The following is a 13,686-nucleotide window of genomic DNA, read 5'->3' as shown; positions in this document are numbered from 1 at the left end:
CCCCCCCCCCCCCCCCCCCCCCCCCCATACCCTCCCACTGGAGTCTCTCCCACTCAGTCTCACCCTTTCAGTCTCTCCCCGTCATCTCGATCTCTTTCCCTGTCTTCCCTCCAACCCCTCCCTCTTCAGTTCCTCCCTTTCAGTCTGTCCCCCTCAGTCTCACTCCTTCGGTCTCTCTCCCTCAGTCTCTTCCCCCTCAATCTGTTCCCTGATCTAATTCTGTAGTTCCCTTTCTCTAACATTTTGATTTATTTTCCTGAACAGCAAAGGTGGAGCAGAAGAAATCAGGAAAAGGTGAGTGGGGCTCAAGTGTGTGTTTAGTTGACTCCCTCATGCAGTCTGGAGCAGCTATTTTCAATTTCAAACAGAACAAAAGATCAAAAGAACAGTACCGCACAGGAACAGGCCCTTCAGCCCTCCAAGCCTGTGCTGATGGTCATGCCCTAACTAACCTCAAAAGACAAACCAACTACCCTCAGTTAGTCTGTATTCCTCTGTTCCCTCCCAATTCATGTAACCATTCAGATGCCTCTTAAATATCACCAACGTGCCTTCTTCAACCACCTGTCCTGGCAGTGTGTTCCAGGCTCCTACAACTCTCTGCATGAAAAACGCCCTCGCACATCTCCCTTAACCTGTCCTCCTCTCACCTTGAACCTGTCACCCCTTGTAATTGAAACTTCAACCCTGGGAAAAAGCCTCTGACTATCCACCCTATCAATGCCGCTCATAATTCTGTTGACTCTATCAGGTCTCCTCCTAGCCACCATCTTTCCAGTGAAAACAATCCTGGTCTTTTTAACCTTTCCTCTCAGCCAATGATCTCGATCAGGCAATATCCTGGTGAACCTTCTTTGCACTCTCTCCAAAGCTTCCTCACCCTTCTGGTAGTATGGCAACCAAAACTGCCCCCAATACTTCAAAAGCGGCCTAATGAGGGTTTTTCATAGAGTCATAAAGATGGACAGCATGGAAACAGACCCTTCGATCCAACTCGTCCTTGCTGATCAGATATCCTAATCTAATCAAGTCACATTTGCCAGCACTTGGCCCATATCCCACTGAACCCTTCCTATTCATATACCATCCAGATGCCTTTTAAATGTTGTAATTGTACCAGCCTCCACCACTTCCTCAGGCAGTTCATTTCCATACACGCAGCATCTTCTGTGTGAAAAAGTTGCCCCTCTGGTCCTTTTTAAATATTTCTCCTCTCACCCTAAACCTATAACCTCTAGTTGTAACATGGTTTGCCAACTCTTGTACTCCATGCCCTGTCCAATAAAGACATGCCATTTGCCTTCATATTCACCTTAGCCGCCTGTGGACCTGCCCACCCAGATCAGTCTGTGTGATAATGTTCCTAAGGGTTCTGCCATTTACAGTATAGTTCACACCTAAATTTGATTCCCCAAAATTCATCATCTCGCATTAGATTTTTTTTTAGATTACTTACAGTGTAGAAACAGGCCCTTTGGCCCAACAAGTCCACATCGATCCGCCGAAGCACAACCCACCCAGACCCATTCCCCTACATTTACCCCTTCACCTAACACTACAGGCAATTTAGCATGGCCAATTCACCTAACCTGTACATCTTTGGACTGTGGGAGGAAACCGGAGTACCCGGAGGAAACCCACGCAGACACGGGGAGAACGTGCAAACTCCACACAGACAGTCACCTGAGGCAGGAATTGAATCTGGGTCTCTGGCGCTGTGAGGCAGCAGTGCTAACCACTGTGCCTCCAACTGCTATTTCTGTACCCAAGTCGCTAATCTATCCATATCCTGTTGTATTCTTTCAGAATCGTTGGCACTATCAGCAACTCCACTAATCTGCATGTCATCTGCAAACTTACTAATCAGACCACCCACATTTTCCTCCAGATCATTTATATATACTACAGACAACAGAGGACCTAAGATTGATCCCTGGGAAACACCGGTCTCCATCCTGAAAAACATCCTTCCACTACTACTCTCTGTCTTCCAAGACCAAGCCAGTTTTGTGTCCAACTCGCCAGCCCTCCTTGAATCCCATGTAATTTTAATGTTTGTACCAATCTGCCATGTGGGACTTTATCAAACGCCTAATAACATCCACAGCCCATCCCTCATCAATTATCTTTGTCACTCTTCAAAAGATTCAATCAGTTTGGTGAGACATGCCCTTCCCTGTACAAAACCATGCTGCCTCCCACTAACTAGACCATTTTCTTCCTAATGTGCATACATCCAGTCCCTCAGTATCTTCTCCAAAGGCATCCCCACTACAGATGTCAGGCTCACTAGCCTGTAATTTCCTGGGTTATCCTATCTAAACAAGGGAACAACATTGACTAATCTCCAGTCCTCTGGAACCTGAGCTGTGATCTAAGAAGATGTGAAGATATCAGTGGGCAGCACGGTAGCACAGTAGTTAGCACTGCTGCCTCACAGCGCCAGAGACCCAGGTTCAATTCCTGCCTCAGGCGACTGACTGGAGTTTGCACATTCTCCCCGTGTCTGCATGGGTTTCCTCCGGGTGTTCTGGTTTCCTCCCACAGTCAAAAAATGTGCAGATTAGGTGAATTGGCCATGCTAAATTGCCCGTAGTGTTAGGCGAAGGGGTAAATGTGGGGGAATGGATCTGGGTGGGTTGCGCTTCGGCGGGTCGGTGTGGACTTGTTGGGCTGAAGGGCTTGTTTCCACACTGTAAGTAATCTAATCTAATCTAACATCGGCTAATGTCCCAGCTATTTCTTCCCTTGCCTCTCAGAGTAACCTGTGATAGATCCCGTCTGGCCCTGGGAACTTGTCTACCTTAATGCACTTTAGGATACCCACACTTCCTCCTTCAATATATTGACATTCTCCATTGTATTCACACACTCCTCCCTGACCTGAACATCGGTCATGACCTTCTCTTTGGTGAATACCGATACCAAGTACACATTAAGGATTTCTCCCACTTTGTGCGGCTCCATGCGTAACTTTCATCCTTAATCCTTGTGTAGGATGATTTTGTCCCTTGCTACCCTCTTTCTTCTAATATCTGCATAAAAAGCTTTGGGATTTTCCTTGACCCCGTTTACTAAAGGCCCCTTTTAGCTTTCTTAATTCTGCATTTTAAGTTCCTTCCCTAATTTCTCTATACTCCTCAAGGGCTTCTTCAGTTTGTAGCTGCCTAGAACAATCATCTGCTTCCTATTTCCTTTTGACTAAGCTTACAATTTTCCTTCTCATCCATAGTTCCTGAATCCCTCCATTCCTATCCTTCATTTTTGCAAAGACATACATGTCCTGCACTTTAATCAACTGGTCTTTAAAAATCCCCCGCATTATCTCCAGATGTTATCAGCAGTTTCTTTAAGACTCCAATACTAAGGAATATTTTAACTTATTCACTACATGCTCAAGCATAAGTGTCACGCTTTTGGAAGTGTTCATGACCTGAATATGTTCTCCTGTCAGTAAAGATCAGTGTGTGGGACTGTACCCCATTGAGAGTCAGTGTGTGAGATACTGTATCCCAGTGAGAGTCAGTTTGTGTGGGACTGTACCTCAGTGAGAATCAGTATGTGTGGGACTGTACCCCAGTAAGAGTCAGTGTGTGTGTGTGGGACTTTACCCCAGTGAGAGTCAGTGTGTGTGTGGGACTGTGTCCCAATGAGAGTCAGTGTGTGTGTGGGACTGTACCCCAGTGAGAACCAGTGTGTGTGGGATTGTACCTCAGTCAGAATTCTTGTGTGGGACTGTACCCCAGCGAGAGTCAATGTGTGTGTGGGACTGTACCCCAATGAGAGTCAGTGTGTGTGTGTGGGACTGTACCCCAGTGAGAGTCAGTGTGTGTGTGGGACTTTACCCCAGTGAGAGTCAGTGCGTGTGTGTGGGACTGTACCCCAGTGAGAGTCAGTGTGTGTGTGGGACTGTATCCCAATGAGAGTCAGTGTGTGTGTGTGGGACTGTACCCCAGTGAGAGTCAGTGTGTGTGTGGGACTTTACCCCAGTGAGAGTCAGTGCGTGTGTGGGACTGTACCCCAGTGAGAGTCACTGTGTGTGTGTGGGACTGTACCCCAGTGAGAGTCAGTGCGTGTGTGGGACTGTACCCCAGTGAGAGTCAGTGCGTGTGTGGGACTGTACCCCGTGAGAGTCAGTGCGTGTGTGGGACTGTACCCCAGTGAGAGTCAGTGTGTGTGTGGGACTGTACCCCAGTGAGAGTCAGTGCGTGTGTGGGACTGTACCCCAGTGAGAGTCAGTGTGTGTGTGTGGGACTTTACCCCAGTGAGAGTCAGTGTGTGTGTGTGGGACTGTACCCCAGTGAGAGTCAGTGCGTGTGTGGGACTGTATCCCAGTGAGAGTCAGTGTGTTTGTGGGACTGTATCCCAGTGAGAGTCAGTGTGTGTGTGTGGGACTTTACCCCAGTGAGAGTCAGTGTGTGTGTGTGGGACTGTACCCCAGTGAGAGTCAGTGCGTGTGTGGGACTGTATCCCAATGAGAGTCAGTGTGTGTGTGTGGGACTTTACCCCAGTGAGAGTCAGTGTGTGTGGGACTGTACCCCAGTAAGAGTCAGTGTGTGTGTGGGACTGTGTCCCAATGAGAGTCAGTGTGTGTGTGTGGGACTGTACCCCAGTGAGAACCAGTGTGTGTGGGATTGTACCTCAGTCAGAATTCTTGTGTGGGACTGTACCCCAGCGAGAGTCAATGTGTGTGTGGGACTGTACCCCAATGAGAGTCACTGTGTGTGTGTGGGAATGTACCCCAGTGAGAGTCAGTGCGTGTGTGGGACTGTACCCCAGTGAGAGTCACTGTGTGTGTGTGGGAATGTACCCCAGTGAGAGTCAGTGCGTGTGTGGGACTGTACCCCAGTGAGAGTCAGTGTGTGTGTGGGACTGTACCCCAGTGAGAGTCAGTGCGTATGTGGGACTGTACCCCAGTGAGAGTCAGTGTGTGTGTGTGGGACTTTACCCCAGTGAGAGTCAGTGTGTGTGTGTGGGACTGTACCCCAGTGAGAGTCAGTGCGTGTGTGGGACTGTATCCCAGTGAGAGTAAGTGTGTTTGTGGGACTGTATCCCAGTGAGAGTCAGTGTGTGTGTGTGGGACTTTACCCCAGTGAGAGTGAGAGTCAGTGCGTGTGTGGGACTGTATCCCAATGAGAGTCAGTGTGTGTGTGTGTGGGACTGTACCCCAGTGAGAGTCAGTGCGTGTGTGGGACTGTACCCCAGTGAGAATCAGTGTGTGTGTGGGACTGTACCCCAGTGAGAGTCAGTGTGTGTGTGGGACTGTACCCCAGTGAGAGTCAGTGCGTGTGTGGGACTGTGTCCCAATGAGAGTCAGTGTGTGTGTGGGACTGTACCCCAGTGAGAACCAGTGTGTGTGGGATTGTACCTCAGTCAGAATTCTTGTGTGGGACTGTACCCCAGTGAGAGTCAGTGTGTGTGTGGGACTGTACCCCAATGAGAGTCAGTGTGGGACTGTACCCCAGTGAGAATGAGTGTGTGTGTGGGACTGTACCCCAGTGAGAACCAGTGTGTGTGGGATTGTACCTCAGTCAGAATTCTTGTGTGGGACTGTACCCCAGTGAGAGTCAGTGCGTGTGTGGGACTGTACCCCAGTGAGAGTCAGTGTGTGTGTGGGACTGTACCCCAGTGAGAGTCAGTGTGTGTGTGGGACTGTACCCCAGTGAGAGTCAGTGTGTGTGTGTGGGACTGTACCCCAGTGAGAGTCAGTGTGTGTGTGGGACTGTACCCCAGTGAGAGTCAGTGTGTGTGTGGGACTGTACCCCAGTGAGAGTCAGTGCGTGTGTGGGACTGTACCCCAGTGAGAGTCAGTGCGTGTGTGGGACTGTACCCCAGTGAGAGTCAGTGTGAGGTGAACTGCAGATTTTACCTTAATATCTCCTGACAAAGTGGAGAACTCACCTGCAAACAACGTGGTTTCTTCTTTTTGTCTGATGTATCTGTTTTTCCTTGTTCTCAGGTGATTCGGCAGCCAAAGCCGGTGGTAGTGGCAGTGGGTGCAGCAGTCCAGGTACCCCTGGGACTCCCAGCAGTCGCTCCCGTACACCTTCCCAGCCCTCTACTGGAGCGGCAAAAGAAGTGAAGAAAGTGGCAATTGTTCGTACGCCTCCTAAATCACCAGCAGCTTCCAAAGTACGTGCAGCCCCTGTTACTGTGCCCATGCCCGATCTGAAGAATGTTAGATCCAAAATTGGATCAACAGACAACATTAAGCACTCACCCGGTGGTGGCAAGGTAACTTTCCCATTCATTTCTCATCCCATTCTTTCCACTTTGGTCGCACATCTAGCCAAATCCCCTGCAGCTGTTCCATGGACTGGCCAGAGAAATGCATCAAAACCTGTCAGCAATTCGAGTCAGACAAACTCTGTGTTATTCTTTAGGGAATAATATTACAAGGCAGTGAAGTTCTGTTTAAATTATACAAAGTCAGTCTTACATCCATGGTTCCTGAATCCCTCCATTCCTAGCCTTCATTTTTGCAAGAACATACTTTAATCAACTGGTCTTTAAAAATCCCCCACATTATCTCCAGATGTTAGAGCACTGTACAAACCTCTGTTTTCCAGAATAATAATAAGAGTAAGGAAGATGATTGGATTGGATGTTTCCCCTTGTGAGGCTATCTAGGCGAAGTGGTAACAGCTTTAAAACAGAGATGAGGAGAGATTCCTTTTCTCTATGGATCGTGGATTTGTGGAATTCACTGCCCCAGAGTGCAGTAGATGCTGGGACATTGAGTAAATTGAAGGAGCACATCGACAGATTTTTATTTAGTAACAGGTTGAAGGATTATAGGCAGGCGTTGAGGCCCAGATGAGATCAGCCATGATCGTATTGAATGGTATAATAGAGTACAGGGGTAATAATTGCCTACATCTGGTCCTAGTTCTTATGTTCTCACATCAAGGCATTTGAGAATGTACAAGAAGGCTTTTCAAAATTATAACAAGGGGCTAAACACATCAGGAAAGTATCAGCAAAATGGCACTGTCTACTCAGAGAAAACTGAACGGAAATGCAATATCCTATGAAGCTGCTCCAACATTCATTAAGATTATGGCTGATCTGGCTCGTGGGTGTGGTCTCAGCTCCTGTCTGAACTCCAGAATCCTCAGCTCCTTTGTCTGTCAAACATCCATCAAACTCAGTCTTCAATAAATTGGAAGACTCAGTCTCCACTGTTCTCTGTGAAAAAGACTTCCACAATTCTGGCAGCCTTCTGGGAGAGAAAGAAAATCTTCTCATCTCCATCTTAAAAAGGGAGACCCTGTATTCTTAAATGATATCCCCTCATTCTAATTTATTCCCTGCTCCTGGAAAGGAACATGCTATTGTTATACACCCTGTCAAATCTGCACAGGATCTTATATGTTTCAATAATATAACCTCTCACTGTTCGAAACTCCAATAGGCTTAACCTGTTCAACCTTTCTTCATAACACAAATGAGTTAAGTGAACCATCTCCCAGATTGTAATTGGAGCATCCAATCTGCACATAGTATTCAAGTTGTGATCTCACCAAGACTCTGTACAGCTGCAGCTTCCCTTTTATGTCCCAATGCCATTGCAAAAACACCATTCCATTTGTCTCCCTAATCACTTGCTGTAGCTGCAAAATCACTCTTTGTGATTTGGGGGCCATTGAGTGGGAATGCCAGAGAGGGTTTAGAATGAGACACTCAGCTATGATGTGGTACGTTTAGTCTGCGTTTTGCTGGTTTTTACTGTTGGAAATGTCTGGTCAGAAAGGACAAAGCGATCTGCAGTGGTTAGCTAGGACTCAGATATCAGGCTGTGGATAGAGGATGGACCAGTGAGTAACATGACAGAGTGAGACTCCCAGAGGGAAATCCAGGGAAAAAAACAATCTGACCTGTAAATGAACATACCAGTTGTACTGGTGTACCATGTTGAAACTTTTTTTTCCTCTTTATTCATTCAAGGGATGAGGGTGTCGCTGGCTATTCAAACCTGGGTTCCAGGACATTATGTGGGTCTCTGGACTAACAGTCCAGCGATAATACCAGTAGGCTATCACCTCCCCCTATGAGAAAAGCGGGACCAGAACGTCTCAATTGCCAGATATTTTGACTGTTCGAGGCAAACAGTGCATGCAGAACCCATCAAATAATCGTGCAAGTCTACTTCCAGACATAATATATGACAGTACAAGAAGTCTGCACCACAGATCAGACACAAAGCATGGATGAGTGCAGGGATGCCAACTCTCCAGGATACACTGGAGTCTCTTGGTAGACCATTTAGGACAGAGATGAGGAGAAACTTCTTCACCCAGAGAGTGATGGCTGTGTGGAATGCTCTGCCCCAGAGGGCAGTGGAGGCCCAGTCTCTGGATTCATTTAAGAAAGAGTTGGATAGAGCTCTCAATGATAGTGGAATCAAGGGTTATGGAGATAAGGCAGGAACAGGATACTGATTAAGGATGATCAGCCATGATCATATTGATTGGTGGTGCAGGCTCGAAGGGCAGAATGGCCTACTCCTGCACCTATTGTCTATTGTCTCATAGAGCTTAAGAACCAGGAGCAGGAGCAGGAGTAGGTAGTCTGGCCTGTCCAGCCTGCTCCACTATTCAATAATATCAGGGCTGACCTTTTCATGGCCTCAGTTCTATTTACCTGCCTGCTCATCATAATCCTTAATTCCTTTACTGTTCAAAATCAAAATCTCTCAATCTTTGCCTTAAAAACCTCTTATTTACTGAAAACTGGCAAAAAAAAAACTCAAAGTGAGCTCAAAAACCATAAAAGTACTCCCTTAAAAATTGATACTTTTCTTGTCTAACAGTATGAAAGATTGGAGATGGAGTAGTTGGCGTAGGATTGAAATCGCTAGGAATGTGCCAAATGGAAGTTGGTGACCTGACCTTGGTGTGTGAGGAAAACACAGACCAGGCTTCCCAAATTAATTGTTCCACATCACAGAGATGCCTGGGAATGAATCTCTTGCTTGCGATGTTTGTGACCCTTCTTCTGAACAATTTGTTGCAGGTACAAATTATACACAAGAAGGAAGATTACAGCAGTGTGCAGTCTAAGTGTGGGTCCAAGGAAAAGATCAAACATGTTCCAGGAGGAGGCAATGTAAGTACAGAAATAAATAGTGAGAGCCATTTCAGTGTTGTAAACTAATTACAGTCACTTAGCATGCAGAGTACCCCCATATCTCAGTGTGAGTCTCCCTCCCTCCCCTCCATGTCCCAGTGTGATACCACCTCCCCGTATCCCAGTGTGACACTCCCCCTCCCAGTGTCCCAGTGTGACACTCCCCCAACTCTGCATTTGACACTCCTCCCCCTCCCAATGTCCCAGTGTGACACTCCCCCCCACGCTCCCCATGTCCCAGTTTGACAATCCTCCCCGTCACCGTGTCACAGTGTGGAACTCCCACCACCCCCCGTGTCCCATTGTGACACTTCCCCTCCCATGTTGCAGTGTTATACTCCCGCTCCCCGTGTCCCAGTGTGACACTCGCCCCGTGTCCCAGTGTGACACTTCCCCCTGTGTCCCCGTGTGACACTCGCCCCGTGTCCCAGTGTGACACTCCCCCCGTGTCCCAGTGTGACACTTCCCCCTATGTCCCCATGTGACACTCCCCCCCGTGTCCCAGTGTGACACTCCCCCCCGTGTCCCAGTGTGACACTTCCCCCTATGTCCCAGTGTGACACTTCCCCCTATGTCCCCATGTGACACTCCCCCCCGTGTCCCAGTGTGACACTCCCCCCCGTGTCTCAGTGTGACACTTCCCCCTATGTCCCCGTGTGACACTCCCCCTGTGTCCCAGTGTGACACTCCCCCCGTGTCCCAGTGTGACACTTCCCCCTAGGTCCCCATGTGACACTCCCCCCCGTGTCCCAGTGTGACACTTCCCCCCGTGTCCCCGTGTGACACTTCCCCCTTTGTCCCCGTGTGACACTTCGCCCTATGTCCCCGTGTGACACTCCCCCCGTGTCCCCGTGTGACACTTCCCCCTATGTCCCCGTGTGACACTTCCCCCTATGTCCCCGTGTGACACTTCCCCCTATGTCCCCGTGTGACACTTCCCCCTATGTCCCCGCGTGACACTTCCCCCGTGTCCCAGTGTGACACTTCCCCCTATGTCCCAGTGTGACACTTCCCCCCGTGTCCCCGTGTGACACTTCCCCCCGTGTCCCCGTGTGACACTTCCCCCTATGTCCCCATGTGACACTCCCCCCCCCGTGTCCCCGTGTGACACTTCCCCCTATGTCCCCGCGTGACACTTCCCCCGTGTCCCAGTGTGACACTTCCCCCCTATGTCCCAGTATGACACTTCCCCCTATGTCCCCGTGTGACACTTCCCCCTTTGTCCCAGTATGACACTCCCCCCGTGTCCCAGTGTGACACTTCCCCCGTGTCCCAGTGTGACACTCCCCCCGTGTCCCAGTGTGACACTCCCCCCCGTGTCCCAGTGTGACACTTCCCCCGTGTGCCAGTGTGACACTCCCCCCGTGTCCCCGTGTTACACTCCCCCCGTGTCCCCGTGTTACACTCCCCCCGTGTCCCCGTGTGACACTCCCCCCGTGTCCCCGTGTGACACTCCCCCCGTGTCCCAGTGTGACACTCCCCCCGTGTCCCAGTGTGACACTCCCCACCGTGTCCCAGTGTGACACTTCCCCCGTGTCCCCGTGTGACACTCCCCCCGTGTCCCCGTGTGACACTCCCCCCGTGTCCCCGTGTGACACTCCCCCCGTGTCCCCGTGTGACACTCCCCACCGTGTCCCAGTGTGACACTTCCCCCGTGTGCCAGTGTGACACTCCCCCCGTGTGCCAGTGTGACACTCCCCCCGTGTCCCCGTGTTACACTCCCCCCGTGTCCCCGTGTGACACTCCCCCCGTGTCTCCGTGTGACACTTCCCCCGTGTCCCAGTGTGACACTCCCCCCGTGTCCCAGTGTGACACTTCCCCCTTTGTCCCCATGTGACACTTCCCCCTATGTCCCCGTGTGATACTCCCCCCGTGTCCCAGTGTGATACTCCCCCCGTGTCCCATTGTGATACTCCCACCGTGTCCCAGTGTGACACTCCCCACCGTGTCCCAGTATGACACTCCCCACCGTGTCCCAGTATGACACTCCCCACCGTGTCCCAGTATGACACTCCCCCCGTGTCCCAGTATGACACTCCCCCCGTGTCCCCGTGTGACACTCCCCCCGTGTCCCCGTGTGACACTCCCCCCGTGTCCCAGTGTGACACTCCCCCCATGTCCCAGTGTGACACTCCCCCCATGTCCCAGTGTGACACTCCCCCCGTGGCCAAGTGTGACACTCCCCCCGTGTGCCAGTGTGACACTTCCCCCTATGTCCCCGTGTGACACTCCCCCCATGTCCCAGTGTGACACTCCCCCCGTGTCCCAGTGTGACACTCCCCCCTATGTCCCCGTGTGACACTCCCGCCGTGTCCCAGTGTTACACTTACCCCTTTGTCGCCGTGTGACACTTCCCCCCTTTGTCCCCGTGTGACACTTCCCCCTTTGTCCCAGTGTGACACTCCCCACCCTGTCCCAGTGTGACACTCCCCCCGGGTCCCAGTGTGACACTTCCCCCGTGTCCCAGTGTGACACTTCCCCCTATGTCCCCGTGTGACACTTCCCCCTATGTCCCCGTGTGACACTCCCCCCGTGTCCCAGTGTGACACTCCCCCCGTGTCCCAGTGTGACACTTTCCCCATGTCCCAGTGTGACACTCCCCCCGTGTCCCAGTGTGACACTCCCCCCGTGTCCCAGTGTGACCCTCCCCCCGTGTCCCAGTGTGACACTTCCAGCTTTGTCCCAGTGTGACACTTCCCCCTATGTCCCAGTGTGACACTCCCCCCGTGTCCCAGTATGACACTTCCCCCTATGTCCCAGTGTGACATTCCCCCGTGTCCCAGTGTGACACTTCCCCCTTTGTCCCAGTGTGACACTTCCCCCTTGTCCCAGTGTGACACTCCCCCACTTTGTCCCCGTGTGACACTCCCCCCGTGTCCCAGTGAGATACTTCTCCCTTTGTCCCCGTGTGACACTTCCCCCTTTGTCCCCGTGTGACACTCCCCCCGTGTCCCAGTGTGACACTTCCCCCTTTGTCCCAGTGTGACACTCCCCCCCTTTGTCCCAGTGTGACACTCCCCCCGTGTCCCAGTGTGACACTCCCCCCGTGTCCCAGTGTGACACTCCCCCCGTGTCCCAGTGTGACACTCCCCCGTGTCCCAGTGTGACACGTCCCCCCTATGTCCCAGTGTGACACTTCCCCCTTTGTCCCAGTGTGACACTCCCCCCGTGTCCTAGTGTGACACTTCCCCCTTTGTCCCAGTGTGACACTCCCCCCGTGTCCCATTGTGACGCTCCCCCGTGTCCCAGTGTGACACTCCCCCGTGTCCCAGTGTGACACTCCCCCCGTGTCCCAGTGTGACACTCCCCACGTGTCCTAGTGTGACACTCCCCACGTGTCCCCGTGTGTCACTCACCCCGTGTCCCAGTGTGACACTTCCCCCTTTGTCGCCGTGTGACACTTCCCCCATTTGTCCCCGTGTGACACTTCCCCCTTTGTCCCAGTGTGACACTCCCCGCCCTGTCCCAGTGTGACACTCCCCCCGGGTCCCAGTGTGACACTTCCCCCGTGTCCCAGTGTGACACTTCCCCCTATGTCCCCGTGTGACACTTCCCCCTATGTCCCCATGTGACACTCCCTCCGTGTCCCAGTGTGACACTCCCCCCGTGTCCCAGTGTGACACTTCCCCCATGTCCCAGTGTGACACTCCCCCCGTGTCCCAGTGTGACACTCCCCCCGTGTCCCAGTGTGACCCTCCCCCCGTGTCCCAGTGTGACACTTCCAGCTTTGTCCCAGTGTGACACTTCCCCCTATGTCCCAGTGTGACACTCCCCCCGTGTCCCAGTATGACACTTCCCCCTATGTCCCAGTGTGACATTCCCCCGTGTCCCAGTGTGACACTTCCCCCTTTGTCCCCGTGTGACACTTCCCCCTTTGTCCCCGTGTGACACTTCCCCCTTTGTCCCCGTGTGACACTCCCCCCGTGTCCCAGTGTGACACTTCCCCCTTTGTCCCAGTGTGACACTTCCCCCTTTGTCCCAGTGTGACACTACCCCCCGTGTGCCAGTGTGACACTTCCCCCGTGTCCCAGTGTGAAACTGCCCCCGTGTCCCACTGTGTCACATCCCCCTATGTCCCCGTGTGACACATCCCCCTATGTCCCCGTGTGACACTCCTCCCGTGTCCCAGTGTGACACTCCCCCCGTGTCCCAGTGTGACACTCCCCCCATGTCCCAGTGTGACACTCCCCCCATGTCCCAGTGTGACACTCCCCCCGTGTCCCAGTGTGACCCTCCCCCCGTGTCCCAGTGTGACACTTCCAGCTTTGTCCCAGTGTGACACATCCCCCTATGTCCCAGTGTGACACTCCCCCCGTGTCCCAGTGTGACACTTCCCCCTTTGTCCCAGTGTGACACTTCCCCCTTGTCCCAGTGTGACACTCCCCCCCTTTGTCCCCGTGTGACACTCCCCCCGTGTCCCAGTGAGATACTTCCCCCTTTGTCCCCGTGTGATACTCCCCCCGTGTCCCAGTGTGACACTTCCCCCGTGTCCCAGTGTGACACTCCCCCCCTTTGTCCCAGTGTGACACTCCCCCCGTGTCCCAGTGTGACACTCCC

The 13,686-nt window shown here is 52.2% G+C and overlaps 1 protein-coding gene across 10 annotated transcripts in view; it reads left to right on the top strand.

Moving 5' to 3' along the window:
- Nucleotides 1-13,686, top strand: part of LOC140465927 (uncharacterized) — a 96,543-nt gene that overhangs the window by 53,795 nt on the left and 29,062 nt on the right. For 7 of the 10 annotated variants that reach the window (XM_072561894.1, XM_072561897.1, XM_072561900.1 and 4 more), the window contains 3 exons: nt 265-294; nt 5,960-6,234; nt 9,016-9,108. In XM_072561894.1, the coding sequence (XP_072417995.1) occupies nt 265-294; nt 5,960-6,234; nt 9,016-9,108 (398 nt within the window). The remainder of the gene's footprint in view (nt 1-264; nt 295-5,959; nt 6,235-9,015; nt 9,109-13,686) is intronic. The other 3 variants (XM_072561901.1, XM_072561896.1, XM_072561899.1) reach the window with 2 other exon arrangements.

Source organism: Chiloscyllium punctatum, chromosome 42 (genome assembly GCF_047496795.1).
Source record: "Chiloscyllium punctatum isolate Juve2018m chromosome 42, sChiPun1.3, whole genome shotgun sequence".
Taxonomy (NCBI): domain Eukaryota; kingdom Metazoa; phylum Chordata; class Chondrichthyes; order Orectolobiformes; family Hemiscylliidae; genus Chiloscyllium; species Chiloscyllium punctatum.
This window is presented reverse-complemented; position numbering and strand designations above follow the sequence as displayed.